Source organism: Drosophila mauritiana, chromosome X (genome assembly GCF_004382145.1).
Source record: "Drosophila mauritiana strain mau12 chromosome X, ASM438214v1, whole genome shotgun sequence".
Classification (NCBI taxonomy): Eukaryota; Metazoa; Arthropoda; class Insecta; order Diptera; family Drosophilidae; genus Drosophila; species Drosophila mauritiana.
Window position 1 is genome coordinate 22736398 of NC_046672.1, and position 21304 is coordinate 22757701.

The 21304-nt window shown below is 40.0% G+C and overlaps 3 protein-coding genes across 5 annotated transcripts in view; 2 read left to right on the forward strand and 1 right to left on the reverse strand.

The window, feature by feature from the left end:
- LOC117147785 overlaps nt 1-2669 on the forward strand; it is a 44416-nt gene extending 41747 nt beyond the window's left edge. Inside the window, exon 8 of the mRNA XM_033314828.1 lies at nt 2032-2669. Coding sequence (XP_033170719.1) covers nt 2032-2359 — 328 coding nt within the window. The 3' untranslated portion in view covers nt 2360-2669. The remainder of the gene's footprint in view (nt 1-2031) is intronic.
- Nucleotides 2670-16650: 13981 nt separating this feature from the next.
- On the reverse strand, nt 16651-17442 carry LOC117147797. The gene has a single exon (XM_033314846.1). The coding sequence runs from the start codon at nt 17408-17410 to the stop codon at nt 16757-16759; it is 654 nt and encodes a 217-aa protein (XP_033170737.1). The 5' UTR covers nt 17411-17442; the 3' UTR covers nt 16651-16756.
- A 1218-nt stretch (nt 17443-18660) lies between these two features.
- On the forward strand, nt 18661-21302 carry LOC117147254 (clusterin-associated protein 1). Of its 3 annotated transcripts, XM_033314075.1 has the most exons (5): nt 18661-19139; nt 19332-19481; nt 19545-20702; nt 20760-21053; nt 21112-21302. In XM_033314075.1, exons 2-5 carry the CDS (start codon nt 19460-19462, stop codon nt 21219-21221), a joined length of 1584 nt encoding a protein of 527 aa, XP_033169966.1. In that variant the 5' UTR covers nt 18661-19139; nt 19332-19459; the 3' UTR covers nt 21222-21302. The 3 variants fall into 3 exon arrangements, with proteins under 3 accessions (XP_033169966.1, XP_033169964.1, XP_033169965.1); XM_033314073.1 differs by having other exon boundaries at nt 19545-21053; XM_033314074.1 differs by lacking the exon at nt 18661-19139 and having other exon boundaries at nt 19294-19481; nt 19545-21053.
- Nucleotides 21303-21304: the final 2 nt, after the last annotated feature.

A 21304-nucleotide genomic window follows, 5' to 3' on the forward strand; every position in this document is an offset into this window, starting at 1 on the left:
GCCAAGCAAGCTTAAGGGATAAATTATCAGCACCAGTGGAGAAAAGAAAAATAATTTTTTAAATGCCTAATAGTAGGCAATGTTTCTATGAAAATCCACCAAATGATGGCGGTATAATTATATACTCGTAGAGTAAAAGGGTATACTAGATTCTTTGAAAAGTATGTAAAAGGCAGAAGGAAGAGTTTCTGAATATATAAACTATATATATTCTTGATCAGGATCAATAGCCGAGCCATGTCCGTCTGTCCGTCCGCATGAACGCCAAAATAGGAACAATGGAAGCTAGAGAGTTAAGATTTGGCATATAGTTTCCAGAGACATAGACGCAGCTCAAGTTTGTTTGTTCCTGGTGCCACACCCACTCTAACGCCCACAAGCTGCCTAAATCTCTCACGCCCATACTTTTGAAAAATGTTGTGATATTTTGTCATGATTTGATCAGTCTTGTAAAATTTTATCAATTTTCTATATAATTGATTTATAAATGGATTTTAAATGGATGTTTGATGTTAATCCGGACTAACATTATCCAAGTGTACGTCAATTTTAGCCTACCTGAACGTTTTGAGAACTTTTTGAAGTCTGTTCGATAACCTTTTATATATTGAGTTGACAGGCGCATCACCAATTCTAGCGTATTCCCTTCTTACTCTTCTTTTGAGAGACAAATTCTTATTAATATTCTTACTTTGCTCGTGAATATTGAGATTGCTCCCTCAATATCTTCAGCGCTATTTAAGTCCAAGTTTAGATTAATTCTCCTTTCCAATTCAGCAGTAAAAATCTCAACTGAGGAACCAAGTGGAATTAAATGTTGTATACGTGTTTGAGTTGAGGCGAATGATGCGGGACAGCACTGACAAGCATATGATCCGAGAACAGATCGTAGCACTTGTTGTTAGGAATACCAATGCGATAACGACATCATATGTACATCATACATCATACGTCATACATCATCATATATCATATATCATATAAATCCGCATTTTTTGGTTATAAAAATAGCATTACGAGCACGCACTAATTAAAAACTAGTAGGTTCTATTGCAGCTTGCAAGCGTGTACCAAATTAGAAAGATTTTTTATCGCCAGAGAAAATGTTTCAGTAGCTGAACTATCGTTCGAGTGCAAGCATTTTAATGGAAACCATCGTCAAGAGAATTTCAGGGCGGTAACCGAGCTAAAACTTTTTAGTCTTGCCGTTTTCAAACCTAAAGAAATTTCAACTTTATTTTCGCCAAAACGGCGGCACATGTCTCGGTCCATCCGTCCACCATTTCCTTTCACCTATTTCACACCTCATGCATTAGTTTACGGCAAACTGAGAGAGAGAGAGAAGTTAAAATTATAAAGATCTGACCGGGCGATGGGTGAAGAGGAAACGGTGAAACTGAAAGAGGAGCAGCTGCTGCGAAACTATTTCTCGCACAATTGTACGAAGTTTTTAATTAGTGTGAATGACTTTCAACATTGCGTTGCCGTCCGGACCTGGATCAAACTGAACCTGAAGCTGGATCTGGATCTGGAGCTGAAGCTTAGGCTTCACGGGAAATGGAAAACTGGGCAAGTGAAAAGGAGGGAAAGTGGGAAACAGGAAACGGGAAATGGATAATGGCGAAATGTTGAACCGAGAACGGAGGGCGGAACGTACTGTTTGCATGAGATGCCTGAAAATGCGTACCCCTCTGTCGAGCAGCGCAAAAGAATTCCATAAAGTTTCCTTTTGCGTCAACTTGCTTAGGTCCTCAGCACCGCCCTTTTTGCCACGCCCAATGCGGCCCAACATCATTACTGTCGTAGCAAAAACATGTGTAAAAAGCGTTTCTTGTTTCATTCGAATATTTTTCATTAATACTACATCTATAAATAAACAAATATTTTCCAAGGTAATTTATTACTGATAAGTAAAAGGAAACCTTTTAAACAGAAAGCTCAACATTATCCAGTAGTTAATCTTCACAGTCCTTAAATTGAAATGACCAACTTGACCCTCTTATAACCACCGTTTATGTTCTGAATTCTCAGACCTGACGTCTACATCCTGACCGTTACCCAGATGCTCCAGTACGTGACCGACCCCAAGGAGCTGCGCGACGTCAGCCAAATAGAGTCGTGGAAGTGCGACAAGAGCGTGTCTGTGGCCCCCAAGCCCTGCAATATCTGGCAGACGTGTGCGCTGCCCTTCAAGATTCCCGAACAGAATCTGACGGATACGCGCTATATGGAGACCTGTCGGGAATGCCCTAATGTGTATCCCTGGCTGGGCGATGCTGGCGGTACGGGAATCGCGGGTCGCGATAACTATATATTTGCCGGTGGCGAAAATCCCGAGGAAGAAGACTCTGCGAAGTAGAAGATGCAACTCCCTTTCACTCTATCCATCCCATAAATTTCCCACCCTCGTTTTTTTTATGTTGTACCTTGACTCCTATTTTTGTTTAATTTTTCCTCTGTAGTGTACTCTCAGTAATTTCCACCCACACATGTGCCAGTCATCGTGATGCAATAATGAGCTGCTGCCTTCTCTTTTTATAAATATTTCTTTGTTCATTCTTCTATTTTTCTCTTAGCTATAGTTCTTAAGCGAAATTCTGTTAAATTGTCCTTAGTTTTTTGAGAGAACTTAGTTTTTTGCACCAATAAATTGACCACTTTTCTAAAAACTGCGTTGTTTTAATATTTTTGTAACGCACATATGTATTCATATGCTCAAAAAGGAATGTATCTCACCAATATCAGAAATTTATTTGTTACCGCATTTAGCGTGTTTTTCATCAAGTGTCACACACTTAGCTTTTAAGAAGCCAATTTTTACATATGTATTACTAATTTCTAAAATACCACTTGACAATCAAAACTGTCTCGCAAACTCTAGATGAAATCTATGTTCTATTCATTTTCGCAGCGCTTCAATTAAAATATTTGTCCACCACTCGAAACTCGAAAACTTTTTCTCCGGGCGAAATTATGGTTCGCCTAAAGTTTGCAGTTGGCCGGGAGGATGCCCAAAGCTCCGACTCCGGCAATCCCCCAAAGAGCCGTTCAGGTGGCTCATAAATGCTAACTGACAATCGATAACTGCCTGGCATAAATCACGACGGAATCGACGGTCCCGCTGGCGCCATCTGGTAGTCGCGTTCGTCTCCCAAAAGTGTGACCGAGTCCAATGAAAACAGAGCGACCACACACAATTCAAGTTGCAAATTGCATTTATGCATTATTCAGCGGAACTGCAAGCAGCAGCCAAAAGCGCAATTTACAACTTTTGCCAGCAATATCAACTATGTATTTAAAACAGAAATTAGACACGACACAGGCAATAACAAAAACGGCGAACTTCACACGTCGAGGACACGACACCATCAACGGAAGCGTTACGCACTCGAAAAAATTTCGGAAGTCCTCTTATTATTTGGAAGTGAAATTACCTACACACGGCTCTAATGTTACTGAGTTCCGAGCCCAAAGTTATTCCAAATACCTCAAGATAAATTACAAGTGTAAATCTATCCAAAAGATAGTTTTGAATATGCTTTTAAGTGTAGAAGGCCATGTAGGCAACGCTGACAATGCGCGCCCAAAAGGCGCTGAAAATATCACAAAACTTTTACAATTTCAACGGGTAAAAAACTGGCATAGCGTCAAAGGGAACACACGCGACGTATGTATGTTTATATGTAAATACATGTGTCTTTCTGTGGGGTGCGGGGGAGTAGGCAATTGCAAAGTGAACGGAGTACTTAAAGTACTTAAAAACATGGCTCATGGAACTTGGGTGCCATATAATTGTTGGCGTAAAGTCATAAGATTGCTGAAAGGATAACAAAACATAGTAATATAAATATTTAAAAATATAATATGAATACATACTATATTTGCAATATTAAATACGGTTCTTGTAATTGAAGAAATTAAATAACTTTGACGGTTGCCAACACAGTTTTTAAAAGCAGCTCAACAACACTGGACCTGCAGAGTAAATAGAATTGAGAAGGAGTGCCAGAAAGGATAGATAGTGAAAAGAAAGAAAGAAGAAGCAGAAAGAGTAAGTTCTATATAGGTAGTTACATATGAGTGTTTGTTTTCTGTCCGCTGAATGTTCTTTTCCTACTCGTTTTGCAAAAGTTTTGTTTTTCCGAACAAAACTACAAACACAAGCAAACCTGCGCTTCCCCACACTATCGCATACACACCCACAAACAAGGAAACAGGACATAAAAGCGCATTTATTGCTGCTGTTTGCCCGCAGCTTGTGCGATTTTGTGTGTGGGCGAATCTGTGTGCTTGTGCGCTTGCAGCAACTTCTACCCCAAAATGAATGAATAAAGTTAGTCAGACAAATTGCATTTCCCGAAAATATTATCCCAAACAAGTAATTGAAAATTTGTTGGTTGTATTTATGCGCCCGTTCTCCACAAAAATGAATGTGTGTCTAAGGATCGCTGGATTTGTATAGACAACAATTGGTAAATTGATCTAAGGTAAAGGAAGACATATTTATTGGCTTTATAGTTTTAAAAATGGCAAATTAAAAGCAAACGAAACAGGTCCCAACTGCTCAAAATATGAAACTTTTACCATTGTTAACGGTAAGTCAATTCAGCTCTTACATTTATAACTTATTTTCTGCAAAATTATTTATTATTTCTGCTCCATAATAAATTTAAACATTCACATGTGTTCTTCCACAGAGGTTATAACTTAGCGATTCGTATTAAACCCGTTCCTCGTAGAGTTGTTGAAACATTTGTAACTGGTATAAGGAAGTGGTTTCGACCTTAAAAAGTACACATATACATACATATATTCTTGATTAGCCATGTCCGTCTTTAAAAGCTAGAATGTTTAAATTAGGCACGCAGATGGAGATCCCTGATTTTATTTATTTTATTTTCATTTTTAGAAGCGGAGGCGACAGATAGATGAGTATAACCAGATCAAGTGTGCTATTCGGAATAATTATACCTTATTTATTTCTGTTCGTAAATATAGCTTTTAAGCCTGAATTTCTACTAATAATATAAAAATACGCTTATAGTACTACATTTTTAACAAGTTTGATTTGGCGAAAAGATCTTCACATTTAATGCATACTTTACAACACTTACATTCTGATGACTGCAGCTGTAAAAGCAATGTTTAAAATTATTCATCCTGATGTGGCCTCATTTCCACGACTCTCCCTAAGAGGGTTCTTACAACTTTTCCGATCATATGTTTCGCCAAGTGTTTGATTTAAAGGGAAGTGCAACTTTGGCAGGGCCACTGTGGGTGAGCGGAAGTGTTGCCTTCCACACGTACGTACATTTCGCAAACTGCACTAAATTAAGGTAACTTCATGCAGTTCTTCTAAACCCAACCCCACTCACCACCCACCCCCCCACACTTTAAGCCCTCTTTCCTTCGTTGACTCTCTCTCTCTCTCTCTTTGAGGTGTTGGCCCGACTAAGCCAAAAAAAACTAACTTACACCTAACTAAATGACAAAGTTTGGCCAGTACACCACCAAAAAACACACATATGGAATTCGGCAAAGGGGTGTAAAACGGGTAACACGGCTAAAACGGAGGTAAAAAGGCGGTTAGGAAAGCGGGGCTAAAGGCCAAAGAGTTGGTTAGACTGCGGAGCGGTAATATAAGATAAACATTTCTTGCTATGCATATGCGAGCAGCTTGAACAAGTGCCTCTGTGTGAGTGGAGTGTGCTACCACCACACGGACGGCAAAAGGCACGCGCTTTCCTCACTCACCCACAATGGCATGCATGCAGCACTAGCGAAAATACTACGTAGAGAGTAAATTCGAGTGTTATAGAAGCGATTTAGCTCTTAATACTTATACAAAAGAACATAATCAAAAAAATAAACACAAAGTAATAACCAAATCGTTACTACCCAAACTGATATACGGATCCACGTTCGTCTGGCTAGCTAAACTCAATAATATTTATATGTATGTATTTTTCATTTACAATAACCATTATGGAGTTAGTGATTATTAAATATGACTTATCATTGGATAATACTCGTTGTAGTCTACACTAGGTTCACATGTTGCCAATTATTATTGCTGTATTTTTTCTGTTAGTTTATTAGTGATAATATTTAAAATTATAAATAGTTCCCTGAGTCGCATTTTATGCTTTTGGTGTACTTTAAAGCACAAAAGTGCTGTGCTGGTGAAGCTAAGTCCCTCGGAGTTTCCAGAAAAAGTGTACCCACCCAAGGTGCACCTCCAAATATTTTCAGGGTACTGCTTGTTGAGGTGCTGAATGTTGGGAATTCTCCTTCGTTTTTTCTGGTGGCTTCAACTTCTGCCACTACCATAACAGCATAAACGAATACTGAAACCGGTGCACCGCGCTATAGGCTGAATGGTACTTTTTTGTGGTCAAAAGTCCGTAATACTAAGTTTTGATTACATCAGTATGTTAGTATAAGATATGACTTTAGTGTTGCGTAACAGATATTTTAAAAACCCCGTACCAAAGACATTAGAATCGGCTAGACTAGAATAAAAAGGTACCATTCAGTCTATAGTGCACCGCGGTGGTGCAGGTGTGTGAGTGTGTTGTATCTGTGTTAGTGAAGGGGCGTGGCTTGCCGCCCACGGACGTGGAAGTTACCGTCACCATTACCATTGCCACTGTTACTGTTGCTGTTTCTGCTGCTTGCTTGGTGTCAGCTAACCGGATGGCCATGTTTTGGTTTTTTGTTATTTGAGCGACACACATACACACGAACCCCAACGATGCACATACATACCCACATACCCACGTGTCTGAGTTGTAACAGGCATTTTTACACATTTACAAGTTGCCACTTTATATTGCATAATATTACCAAGTCCCTTCATGGGCCACCTGACTTTTTGCAGAACACCCTCCCCACCACCCCCCTGCCATATCATTCCAGTGTGTGTGTATGTGAAGTAATTCTATAATTACGCTCTTGACATCATATTCGTGTGGCATTTTCCGGCTGTGTGTCTGCGTGCGTGCGAGGCTTGGAAGTTGTGGCTGGAAAAGTCACACGCCGCTTAACAATTAACCCTCCGCCTTTTTGTTACGCCCACTTTACAAATACACACCCAGCACACAGGCACGTGACTTTGTGGTTGGGCTAGAAAAAAGGTGAGAGTAAGCAAAAGGAAAGTGGGGGGAAAGTGCGGCAACTTATATTTGCAACATCGCAGCAGCTGCGCAATTTACGTAGCAATTAAATTCGGTCTTCAACTTAAGCGTTGTTAAGGGAAAACGCACTGGCTGACAATTGGATATAAAATTAGCGTAATTATAAATAAATACCATTGAATTCACACGGATTCGAATATTCCAAGAACTCTCGAAATCAAACTTCCTCCGTTATTAGTTAATAAATAAAACATGCCCAAAAGAACCTCCCGAAACGGATGTGTAAATATTAAATAGATTAAATACTTTGCGATAACTTCATGCGCAAATTATATTTTTATGGCATTACGATTAATTAATTAAAACCACATTTATTTATCTTAGTAAATGTAAACGCCAGGAGCACAAAACTGCAATGTATGAAAAAAACAAGGACATATATTTTTAATTCCTTCAATAAAGTCGAGGAAATCAGCAATGCTGACTCAGCATTCCATAGGAAACACAGCAGCATTGCCAACCCAACCTTTAATGCCTTTAACCACCCGAAGCTTCTTTATCCTTGCGGTATTCATTTGTCAAAAAAACTGGGTTGCTCCAAAAATTTATATACTTATGTATGTATCTATATACATACATACATACATATGTGCCTTTTTTGGTTGCAAAGGTATCCCTTACTGAATTGCTAGACAGTCTTGCAGTTATGTCTATCTCTTCTCCCATAAATATAAGAATTCCATCTTCGTGTTCTGTCAGTAGAAGGTATAATTAAGCAAATTTAATTCTGGTTCTAATTTTGAAGTACTATTTATAGAAGCTATTTCGAAATAGTGTTTGTGATGCACATAAGAGCAATTAAAAGGATTGGAATTGAACGTGTTCTTCCATCATTCCATCAATTCCGAAAGCCCTATACTCGTCCTGTATGCACCAGATTTATATAAGTCCTTCATGACGAAAATCATGGATGTCTACAAATATTTTAGAACTACGGATAAATGCATTTAATAACTTGTGCGATAACAATCTTAATTTCAGTTCTAACGAGTCATAATAATTGAAGTGGCCGGTTTGGACCACCCAAATACGTCACTATCCTCCCCTCAAAGAGAAGACTATACTTGGGCTGGGATTGATGGATATTGTGTGGGAAAGGGAGTTTCTTCTATTTCTATTTGTTGTGTGTGTGTGTTTTGATTTTGATTTTTTCTTGTTTTATGTTTTGCATACAGCATCAAAAATGGCTTAAATGATACATATCTTAAAAAATTGGAGCAGGTGTCTGTCCAGTAGTGTCATGTTTAATTTTATGGCTGGATGTGTAAAGGACTGTTTCTATCTTGCTTAATTTTACTTCTTCATCATCAGATGAATTGATTATAGGAATTTTTTCATTTATTGTTTTGTGTATTGAGCTGTAATTCGATTTCTTCTTCTTCAAGCCATCGCTTCAAAGCTAAACTGGAGAAATCTCCGTCTCTGTCTGCTTGTAGTAATTTGGGTTTACCTAATTGATTAAAAATGCGCATTAATGAGTTTCTGCATTCTATCCAATCCTTAGTTTTAATTTTTTCAAGTGTAGAGAATTTAGAATAAATATCAATGCAACTGATGTAATGTTTTCCCTCAGATGAATAATTATCTACCACAAACTTTTCTTGGCAATGTTCCGGTTTAAGTGTTTAGGTTAGGCATTTTGGTGTTTCTATGTTCTGTTTTAGCCAAATTGCATATGTTGCATTCGTTTATTATATTCTGAATTAGTAGTTGGCTATTTGGAAAGAAGTGATTTTCTTTAAATACAATTTTAATTGGTATTCGCTTAATCTAACTTAGCATTCGGTTCCTTTAAGTTTTGAAGCCATCTAAGAGGTTGATGGTCACTAGCAATGAAAAATTGTCGCCCTAGTAAATAATGTCGAAACGTTTTAGTGGCCCAAACTATGGCGAGTAATTCTTGTTCGATAGCACTGTAATTCGTGTTCGTTAAGTGTTCTACTAATAAAAGATATAGGATGACCGTTTTGAGAAAGGACAGCCCCGAGGGCCAAGTTACTTGCGTCTGTGGTTAAAACAAATTTCTTTTCAAAATCAAGTAATTGTTAAATTGGGTCTCGAATTATCAAAGCCTTATGTTTTTCGAATGCCTCTATGTACTCAAGTTTTTGCGTATCTCTCTTTGCTCCTTTTTTTAAGCAGCTGGTCATGGGTTTTGCCAAAGACACTAGAATAACAAGATGCGTAACGGTCATACATTCGTTTCGCACTATGCAGCCACTTTTTTGGTGAAGGCCAAATTTGCTCTCTTTCCGCTTGCTGACGCTGAGAGCGTAAGAAATCTAAAAATAGAATTTGCTTGCTTGTGTGAGTAAAAACAAGAGACGAGAACACGTGTTGTGCTAGAAGACGATTTTCGGGCCGAAATCAATTCTGATCGAAGAAACGAATTTACATATTTGGAGTTGTGGCCAATTTCGTAGCAATATGATGATATGAAATAATAATTAAAAATTCACGCCCTGCCTATTATAAACTTTTATAAGTTTGTTTACCAGATCTGTTCTATGTGCATAACATTAATTATTTTCATAAAACCATAGAGAAGGCACTACTTTCATTTGTGCACTTAATGCATTGCTCAACAATAAATTTTTTTATACACATTTGTTTTTTATTATTTTTAAAAATAGTTTCGAAAACTTTATTGTGTATTTTTCAAATATTAAAAAATCATGCATTGAGATCCTGACTCTCCTAGTCGTGGTTACGGCAAACTGGCTTCAAGAGATACTTATTTATCCGACCTCCAATGCAAGATTACCTGGGCCCTTTATGTTGGCCCCCCGGTTATTCTATGGACAAATGTAAAAATAAATACTTTCGCGTGAAACTAAACTTTCGAACTTACTGTTTATTAATTTCACACACATATTTATAATTTTAAGTTGACTTGGCTGCAACTCGATGGCTCGTCGGTAAAGCTGCGATTGAGCTAAGATTTGCATTTAGTCATGGTCCCCGCCATATTCCTAATCCTCTCCCGACTTGGTCATTGGACATATTCTAAGCAATTTAAGAGTAATAACCGGGCCAGATCGCCCAACAGGAATCTCAAAGGGGAGCGCCACCAAAATCGTCGCCGGATTGTGTTACCTATCAATAAGGTTCTATCATCGACCCCAACTGCAACACTTGGGCACTTAAGATAGCTTTCGTCAACTCATCGTCAATCATCCGCCTTAAGTTCGCTTTTACACCCTCACTTGTAGATTACTAATGTATACAAGATTCGTCTGTCTGTCCGCATAAACGTCGCGATCTCGGAAACTTTAAAAGCTGAAAGGGTATGATTAGGAATGAAAATTTTAAAGATGTGGAGGATTTTCACTCCTATACATTGTTGGATGTTTGTTCATTATATTATTTGTCCTTCCAATTTTTATCAATATGTCAACAATATGTTGAGCATTTCCCTAGCACTGTACTAGCTGAAAAACGAGCATCTGAATTCTAGGAATTCGACTATTACATTCTCTCTTGTTATAGTTGAAGTCCGGATACATTCCCACGATATCCAGGAAGAGAAAAAACCAAGTTTTTGGAGGACAGCAACGATTAGTGATTGCCCTTCAAGTATTTCGCCGTGACTTCCTGCCTACCACGCCCCAAAAGCGGGCGTTAAGCGAGGTGGGCGTCACCTGAAACACTTGGGAGCGTCCTGCCTATTTCAACTTTCCCAAGGGAGGCCGCGAAAACTTGGCGTTGGGTCGGATAATTTGTGGTGGGTGGTAGAGGGAGACTGGCCTGAGGGTAATGAAAAGGCACGTGTTGAGCAACAGAATATCGATTAACATGGCTTTAATGGCATCGTCCCTTGCTACCATCAGTGCTGCCAATTTTAATATATATGTATATTTTGGTATTTTGTAACACACAAAAAACTCTTTGAATAAAACTTGAAAACTAGCTTCTTAAATTTTAAGTAAACAAAAGCAGGAAAATATATTAATTTTTTATATTAATGTATTTACATTGACGACCCCATTATAAAAACAGCTTATTCAATCCGGGCTAAGCTGAAGCGCCAAACTTTTTCACATTTTCGAGATAAGTCCGCACCCGTCGTGGCTCCTGCACTTCGGTGTAAATATGCCAACATCTGGGCCCAGACTTCGTAGGCCTCTTAAATCGTGAATCGTGGGCGCCTTTGGCGGCATTAATTGTGACAGATTGGCGTCATCATCCCCCAATCGCAGTCACTTTAAACCTTAAAGTCTGAAATGAGATATTAATGCATTTAGGTTTGGTGCCTTGGGGGGAATGTAATTGAGTTGGAATTGCCGGCATCTGCAACGTACCGATATTTGCCGGTTAAGCGGTTTTTAATTGATTTGAACTTTGCCAAGCCCAAAAATGTGTAGTAAGCCTGCCAATTTAGTCATTTATATAATTAAAATAAATTGCCCAATTAAATTGCAGTATTTGATCTTTTGCATAAAAAATCTGAAAAAATAATACGATCGAGTTCTTAACCCAAATATTTTTAACGCCAGAATTTAATTAAAGTTTAGTTTTAAGCTTATTTTATTTTTAAGTCTGTAGCTTTAAAGTTCCCAAGCCAATCATACGAACAGGTGGCATGTGGACATGGACTAAGCGACTTTGCTGTCGATCCTGATCGAGTTCAATATACGTTTAAATATTTTGAAGGAATCTACTTTGAATTTGAATTTTTATCTTGGGGGGAAATAGGGAAAATATTTCAAGAATAGTACGATTGATCGATATAATTTCCAGCCTAAAACAAAAATATTATTTATAAATCAAATTTCCGACCTCTTCAAACGCATGCCACCGCAAACTTACATATATATTTATGTACTCTCCCAGGCCTAATTGAAAATGCAAAATACAATCGAACATGAACTAAAAATAATAATTGAAGAAAATACCCAAATGAAAGTGGCAAGGGAAAACAAACTATCGGCTGATGAATCACAAACCTGGTAATGCTTTTAAAAACGATTTTCCACACAGAACGGCGCAAGAAATTATGGCGTCACAAATCTAAAGCAGACAAAAATATGTATGTAAAATATTCGTTTTGCATACAAATCAAAATTGTTACTGTTTAATTAGCGAAGACATAACAAGGACAAAGGAAATGCTGCTGAGATTGGAATTTTCATTTTGTTTATCAACCGCGGTAGAGTGCTATATTTACGGGTTGGATAACTTACATATGTACGTATATTTATACAAAAGATGTCACTCCAAATATATTTAAAATTTTTCCATTTGAAAATAACCAAAAGGCGATCAAACGAATTCCTGTCATAATAAAATTGTTGAAAATAAGAAATCTGTACACCAAGTGCAATGCACGCATGCACAAACAGTGCAACAAAAGACACTAGAAAAAAAAAGACAAAGACACTTCTAGTGTCTTTGGCCAAACCAATGTATGGCCGTTACGCATCTTGTTATTCCAGTGTCTTTGGTTAAAATCAGTCGGTTTGGTTGAAGATCACTTTGTTTTCCTGTGCTAATAGGCCTAGAATCGGTATGCCTGCGATCACTAATGCCGCCTCGTTGGACGAATATGGTGTAAGAGAATACATATGTATGTATTCTGATTTTCGTTTCTTCTTTCAATAAAGTTCTTCAATGTATGGTGTATTTTGTTCCAAAGTTAAAAAATCCAAATCTTATTTAGGCTATCGATTACTGCGGTCAAAGAACAAAACAATTTCTGTGCGTTAACTCATTCGTCTACATATTTACACACATGTACTTCTAACTCGGCATTTGGTTCAATTTGAGTTTTGCTTTTTGACAAATCGTTTTGTATTTCTGGCAGGGGGAGGGGCAGTTCTATTATTTATTACCAATGTGAAACGATGGTAAAGCGCACACTCAACATTTAACTTGATTTTGAAGGTGGAAAAATGTTTTCATACATGCACAATTGCAATACATACAATTCCAGCGCAGTGAATCTAAAATATTCAAAGACCAGGTACTTGATGGAAAAAATTAAAGTAAAGTAACTGGTATATGTTGTTTTCAAATAACTAAGAATTCAGGGAGTATAGAAATTTTAAATCTATTTTTTAATAGTGTTCATTGTACACATGTGATCTTGCGGATGTACTGATTATCGAATGAGCAACACTCAATAAAAATTAAAATTTAATTTAATATAGGGCAATGTATAATAAAACAATTTACGATTAGTAAGGAAGGTATTTCTAATATTTTCTTTAAACTCTAGGGAACGCGGAAACATATATATAAGCTATGTCAAAGTTGGAATCCTGCAGTTAAAATTAAAATGGCAGATCTTTCCGAATTTCAACGCGAAATGTTAAGCCAGCCTTGATTTAAGCAATCGAACCACAATTGCCTAGCAATGAAATGTCCTAACTACTAATATTCGCTCTCCTGCATCGAAAACCACAAAGGAGGATCAAGTGTGCCTGCTAATGACAGGACATTTGTGCTAATGCCATTCAATTTAAATTAAATTAGGCACAAACATTTTTATATTGTTGTGCCAAACGACTAGTTATCTACCAGAAATTCTGCCAATATTTAATTAGAATTTTAAAGTAGGTTTGCGTGGAGTTTTTGTGGGAGGATGGCTGAAGATATTTAGAGGACATCAATTTAATATTTATTCGGAATGTAATAAACTGATTGTAAAAATTTGGGAGAGAAACTTTATTGTGTGATTAATAGATTCTGTTTTTTTTTAAACCGAACTTGATTGCTTGATTGAACTTGATTGAACTTGATTTCTAAAGGATCTGAGCCGTTTTGGTTCGGAGTGGTTCATCTCCGTAGTGGTTCATCTCCGGAGTGGTTCACAGCCCTGACATTAATTTAGTTTAATTAAGCGTTTAGTCAGTGGACCAAATGTTAAATAAGTTGTGCTTCCTTGAAGGCTTGCGTCTCGGGTTTCATTCATTCGCCTTCTGTTTATAGTTGCACATGGTAGTTTATGTGCATAAGTTTCGCCACTGCCCCGCCCACCGTCCTCATCCGCCAGCCCCCCTAACCCCCTGCATGGACACCCTCGTACCTACCCGAGACCCCACTTAACCCCTTGATGTCGGTGTGCCTGACTCAATGCCTGTTTGTAGTCTGATGCAGATTGGCTCTGCGAAACGTTGACGGAACTTTAACGCTTCCAATGGCCAACTTGGCCATTCGAACGCCCGCCTGCAAAGCCCATATGCTGTCAGTGATGACCCCTAGGAAATACAAAAAGATTAGCTCAATACCAAATAAAATAATATTGAATTATTACAGAATACACAAGTGATAATTTAGCTTAATATAAAATTAGATGAGGTAAGATTAAGTAAAAATGTATTTCCCTAACTTTTTCTTCAGATGAATACAATTTATTTGGTTGGCAAATGTCAAATTTTAAAACTTCTTACTTCGATATAACTTTTTTAGAAACCTTTTTTCTTTTTGCTTGCGAATAGTGTACAGCTCTTATATGTACATGAATGAATGAAATCAAACATGTAACTGCCAACTTCAAACCAAAATCCATTCCCGAAAAATGTAAGTTCGAATGCACAAAATAACTGTGAATTTGTTGAAATAATATTATGGCAAAATCAACGTGCCAATTACAGTATATGTATACAATGGGCGAACTAATTTAACGAGCATTATACAAGTAATTTTTGACAAAGATATACAAAGAGAAAGACTCAGGATGCGCTGCGCTTCTTTCTGCTGTTCTTCTTGGCACTCAGCTGCTGACGGTAAGTTGGAATGTTAACTTTTAATTTTAAATAATGTAGCCATTTCTTTCAGGGTCGGCAAAAAGCGGAGTTGAGTTCAGTTCGTGGCTTACCAGCTGCCGATCAGTTTCACTACTCCTCTGGTGAAGCATTCGACCGCGTCCACCGCCTCCTGGCACTACTGCAGCCGTATCAGCAGGTTCTGGAACTCCTTGAAAAAGAATATGTTTGTGAACCTCGTTCTGAAATAAAAATATTCGGCAATTGGCCCATAACTTTATTAGTGGGTAGCCTTTGTTGAAGAAATAGAGAAAGGAAAAGTCGTTGCACAATGTTCCTATGTCTATAGCTGCTGGCGACATTGGAGTCCTGGAAGGGTAGACAGATGGCTAATAAATGTCCAACTCGGCTGTACTTTGGCGTGAGAAGCGCAGTCGGACAGAGCGTCTCCCGGGGCAATGCAAATATATGCACATGTTGACATAAGTACATGCAAGCCGACGCCGGCCACCAAATGACGGGACCAATGGAGTTAATAGAACCAGCTAAGATGACTTCGTTCGCCTCCCATCCCCCATCCCCCGAGCCCCGCCCACGCTGATATGACCACCTCAGCCCCCTGAATAACCACGAGGCAGTACCAATTTGGAGGTCCCCAAACACCAACAACAATGCCCCCTCGCCAGCAGCCCCTGATTTCACTTGAAGTTTATGCAGAAATATGAAAAAATTATTACTTCAAAGTCAATATATTAGTTTATGAGATATAGCATCCCTTTAAAATAAGGATGATTCACTGAGCTCCCTCTCTGTTTTACACAACCTATACAAAGTTGGACTACATTTGCATATGAGCCCCTACTTACGGTTTCGTGATATATTTTAAAAGAACCAATTTGGATACTCTGCGCGCCGTGTAAACATCCGGAATATCAGACAAAACTGGCGGTTGGGACGTGCAGGAATCCTTTGAGCGTGACGCGTGAAAATTCGTCAAATGCAGGCCATGTGACATGGGGAGCGACTGCATCCTCGGCATCCTTGGCATCCTTCGCAACCTTCGCCACCTGCTCTCCGCCAGATGCTGCCTAAATATGCACAAAGACTCAAGCATGGCCAAAAGCCCACGCCCAAACCTAAGCCCAACAAGATGTGCCATGGGTGTGAGTGTGTGTACTAGTTCGGTGTGATGGTGTGTGTGGGTACGAGTGGGCTGGGACCTGGGGCGTGGCTAAGTTGGCTTTCAGCTGAGGAGAAGGCCAAGGACCAAGGAGCCAGCACACAGGACCAAGGACCCATGTGAGTGGCTGTCATCGCCGCGACTCGGGGCATTCATATGGTAACAGCGATCCACACCACTTGTTTTGCAATTAAAAAACAGACTGAATCGCATGGCTGCCCGGAATGAAGCCCAAAATGGGACGGCTGCTTTAAATATGGTCTGGCATATCGGGCTATTCTACCAAAAATCAATTACAGCGAAAGTTCGTCAAAAATGCGTTGTTTAAAAAAATCAATCATCATCAATGATGATGCTGACGCTTGCGTCCTTAAAATTATAAATCTATTTTACGGTAATTAAAAAAATCCATATCCTTCGCTGATTTATTTGCTTTAAGATATGGCCAAATTACCATTTTCCACTGTAATGATTGCAAATCAATATTTCGCCATAACTTATTCAGTGATCACAATTAAATAATGAATCGCTTAAGTATTTGAACGAATCCATTTTTTGTGTGTACAAATAAATGCAATGTGCATGTATCAAAGTCGAGTTCGACTTTATAGATTAGCCATTGAATATAAAATATTCGAGTTTCGTAGTATGAAAAGGTGCCAAGGGTGATCCGTCTATGTACGGCGCGTTCCCTTTAAAGTCATCCGCTGGTCCTCTTCATCTGACGGCCCCTTATCCTTCTTCCTGTCCAAATTGCGATTCTTAACATTCGGCAGTTCCCCTTGGTCGTAGGCCTCTATGCGCTTCTCCAGCATGTCGACCTCTAGCCACAACTGGGTGGCCGAGTTCCAGCGTGGCGGTGGATCGCCATTGATCTGGGCCAGCAAAATTTTCAGACGGTTACGATCCCACTGGTTGGCCTCTTCGCGGCGGTTGCTCACCACAGACCTCATGAAGCTTATCTGCCGTTCTCCGGAGCTTGCGGTGATGACCCGATCGGTTGCGTCAGCGATTCGGTCGGCCACCGCCTGTGAAGACTTCTCATTAGGACCGGGGAGAAAATATGAGAATGTATCCGGACGCCGTTTTATTGTTTGAGTTGCCTGTGGATTGACTGCCGGCTTCAGGTGGGTGGCCAAGTACTGGGACGGCGGTGGCTGCGAAGCCAGAAACTTGACCTTGTTCTGGACCTTCTTGCGCTTTGCCGGACCCTTAGCCAGGACATCGGTTTGGGTGCCAACCGAGCGGCAGTTGGTGCGCTTAGTCACTTGCTCCACTGTCGCCAGACTGCGTGGTGCAATCCTCGAGATCCATTTCCTTGGGGCCATAGCTGTGGCGTGGCTATTACAATATGCAAACGTCTCTGAGAAAATTAGGCTAAAAGTAAAGTCACAACCTGACAGGGTTTCCTTTTGGTTTTTTTTAGCTGTCAGTGGGAAAGAAAGGTGAAAACCCTACTAAGACCAATCGGGTAGAAACTTTTTCAATAGTCTTTCTTTTTAACGAATACATCACTCGTTAATTAGACCAATTTTTCTCAATGCAACGAAAACGGAAGATTGAAAAAATATATGTAATTCAATCTATAGGTAAGGAAGCCCTCTTAACTGTCCACCGATAAATTGTAGGGCTCCAATCAGCAGATAATCATATGCTCCAACCAAATCCAATTGTCTGAATATACATATACAGCCTTTTTTAAAATTCGTTTTATCCTACTTACATTCTCTTTTTTTCTCACCGCAAAGCTCCTGACAAATCTAGAGTTTTTAAAACCTGTCTCTTGTATTCCGGTAGTTGCTGAGGACATCTCCAGATTTATTTTTTTGAACCTCTTATTTGACGAATTTTATTTTGGTTAATCGTTGATTAATAAGTCGATTATAAGCATGATCTGGAAATATATGAATGTAACAATAAACGAGAAAACTTGCAAATCTAGCAAATTAAGCTGTATGTATATTCACAGATACAGAACAGCTGTTGAGAGCTCTTAGACATCACACTTTTAACATCAATCATTGATTTTTCAGTTTCTTATATATCATATTTCAAATTAATGTTGTTACCCTAAATACGTATGTGTAACTAGCGGGTTGTTGTCCAGAAATAATTTAAGCATCAACCGATAGTTTTAATCAATAGCTAAGCGGTATGATATCGATAAAATAGAAGAGAAGAAAAGTTTGAAAAAGAACGCAAAAAGAAGAGCACATGAAGTTTGTGAGAGCAATTCTTAATTTGCAATTTCATAATGATACTCTCTTAGCCAACAATAAACACTCCACAACTCGAGAAGCCAGCCATCCATCCTTGCATTTTACATATATATGGTTTAGAATTCAACATTCATACATACATTACGAACGCGAGAAGATAGACGCGATGTAGAAGCGAGCACAGAAACGAGGAAATTAATATAATATGAAAAAGTATAATAAATATAAATATTAGTAAGATCTAATTATTTATCTAAGATCATCAACGGCGAAACATTGGTTTTCAAGCCACTTATTTGGTGACGGCCAAAATTGCCTTTTCTCCACTTGCGTATAACCAAAGACACTAGACACTTATTCTAGTGTCTTTGGTTATACGGTGCTTAAAATGTCTAAAACTATTTTTGTTCGTCTCTTGTGTTTCCTCTAGACTTCAATCGCAGGACGGAAACTAAAAGTCATCGCTGATTAAAGTCTGGCAGTGGCATTAAGGAGTAGATTGAAATTGAGCGGAAATTAGATAAAATCTGTGGCTTGCTAAATTAATTACAAGATTAATAAGGGCTATGTAGAACAACTTGAAATTATGTGTCCAACAGGTTAATTTCAGTTGAGATAGTGGCGCCCTCTGTCAGGCAAGCTTAATTTTTAAAAATCCCAATTATCGTATTTCAATAATTCGTTCTTAGCAACCCTTACATTTTTGATGGAATGGAAACCGCGCAACCGTTTCCCAGGTGAACTCCGTGCGACCGTCCACAGCAATCGAATGAATGTTAGCCAAAGATAGCAGGGGTACACTGCGATAAGTTTCATATGACACCTGATAGCAATCTGTGTATGTTTAAGTATTAAAGTAAAAGGACCAAAACCTATTTAAATCTAAATTCAAAAAAATTACCAATTATTAGTCTTTCGAAATATATTGTTGACAATAATCTTAGTTTAATATTAATAATATATTTTAGAAATAGATCAATGCTTAGAGGTCGTTATCATATTTTCTCGCTGTGCATTTTCCGTAACCTAGCAACCATAAATTTGGGATTCGGTGGCCCAAACAAAAGCTCCAACGACCACAACAAATGACGGTGTGGAAAATGCAATTGCCAGCGCAGCCGGCGCAGCGAAAACAGGTGAACTCGTCGGAAACCAGGAATGTCCTTCAAGGATGTGCGAGGTGCGTACTGACTTCCTCCTCTACCTTCCTCCACCTAACACGGGCAGACTGACACTCTTCCAGATCTGGGGGAACATCTTAAGCTGTTGGGGTTCCCGCGCGTGTTTCCCCTCCAATCCCTGGCCAATCAGCATGGCAGCCTGGCCAGTTTCCACATAGTTGCCGAGCTCCTTCAATGGCTAGCAGGACTAATGGAACCAGGTGCCACTTTACCCGGCGGCGTTGAATCGGAGGAGCAGCGGGTTCTTCTCGTCCGTTCGGCGACCGAGTTTTTTGTGACCAAGGCAGCCATTCGTATTAATCCCCGAAAACTGTATGAAGCCGCTGCGGTTACGGCGGCAGAGCTACAGAAGGTAACCCGACTCTTGACATTCCCAGGACAAAACGAAGCGGACAACGACGAGGAGGACCAAAGGGACCAGTACCGGAGCCTAAACCCCGTGGATATTGGCGATAAAATAGAGGAATTGCGTAAGGCTCGGGAACTGGCCACAGACTTAACCCAGCGAGGCACAACCATATGCGAGATGCTTTCGAAGGAACTGCTCCACAAGGAATCGCTGATGTCTCAGGCCCAACGACCCTTGGAGCTGCTCAGCGTGGAGCGGACCCTGAAGAACGCCATCCAAGCTAGCCAAGTTCGCCTCCAATCGAGTAGAGCCCAACTGGAGGCAGCCAAGGTGGAGCTCAATGCTCTGGGCTCCAAGCTGCAGCGCCGTCGGGCGGAGCTCGAGCGAACCCGCCAAAGACTGGAGGCACTGCAGCGCATTCGACCGGCGCACATGGCCGAGTTCGAGGACTGTGAAAAGGAGTTGCAGGAGCTTTTCCAGCGCTACTTTCTCAGGCTGCATGTACGCGATGCTCTAAAGTCCCAGCTGGACCTGCGGACTAAACGTGCCACACCTATCGCCTCACCCATTCTGCAAAAGCCGGCAGAGAACTCAATGCCCTTCATCCCGGATGGACTCATCGAGGACGACGATGACGAGGACGATCTGGATGACGAGGATGAGGGCGATGATGGTGGCGAAGCACTTTCCCGCCTCGAAATGGTGGTCAATGGCAGGAGTGTCTTCGGCCTGGACTCGGAGATACCCGACATACGGGACGAGGACAAGCTGATGCAACAGAACAGCGTGGTTTCCGCCCAGGGAAAACGTCCTGGTACCGCCACCTCCAGGATTAGACCCACAACGGGTAGAAGCAGGAAGGCAGTCGGAGGTAAGGAAGTTCTAATTTCACAAACCTATTTACCAGCTCAAATAACGAAAATCCAAGGAAGAGGCGCAGCCGGCCCGGATGGAGGTACTGATGCCAGGGCAGCCCGCGGCTCCAGGAGAGGTGTTGCGACTGGAGGAGACGCCGGTGGCACCCATCGAAACGGCCGCAACGGACCCGGCAGCAGTATGCTCAACTCACGGGACGACGACAGCAGCTTCGGGAGCTCCGAAAGCGAACTGGATGTGGGTGAGATCATGGGCATGAGCGGAATGAGTGGCATGAGTGGCATGAGCGCTATCAGCGGGATAAGTGGGATGAGCAATATTGCCTTGGGAGCCGGCGATGACGATTGTAAGTCGTGTAGCTATGCCTTGAATTTATAACTAAACTTCACCTCATTCACCCCTAGTTGATCTGAACTCGATCGATGACATTAGCATTTCAAAGTTAACTGGCGAACTGCCACTTAGACCGAAGACCGCCAATAAAGCGGAGCACCACAGCGATGAGGATTTCTAGGGATAACTATTTATATATATTTACTAATTTTATAAACTCAGCCAGAAGGCACACAGGTTGTAAAAAGTAAATAAAATATTCCC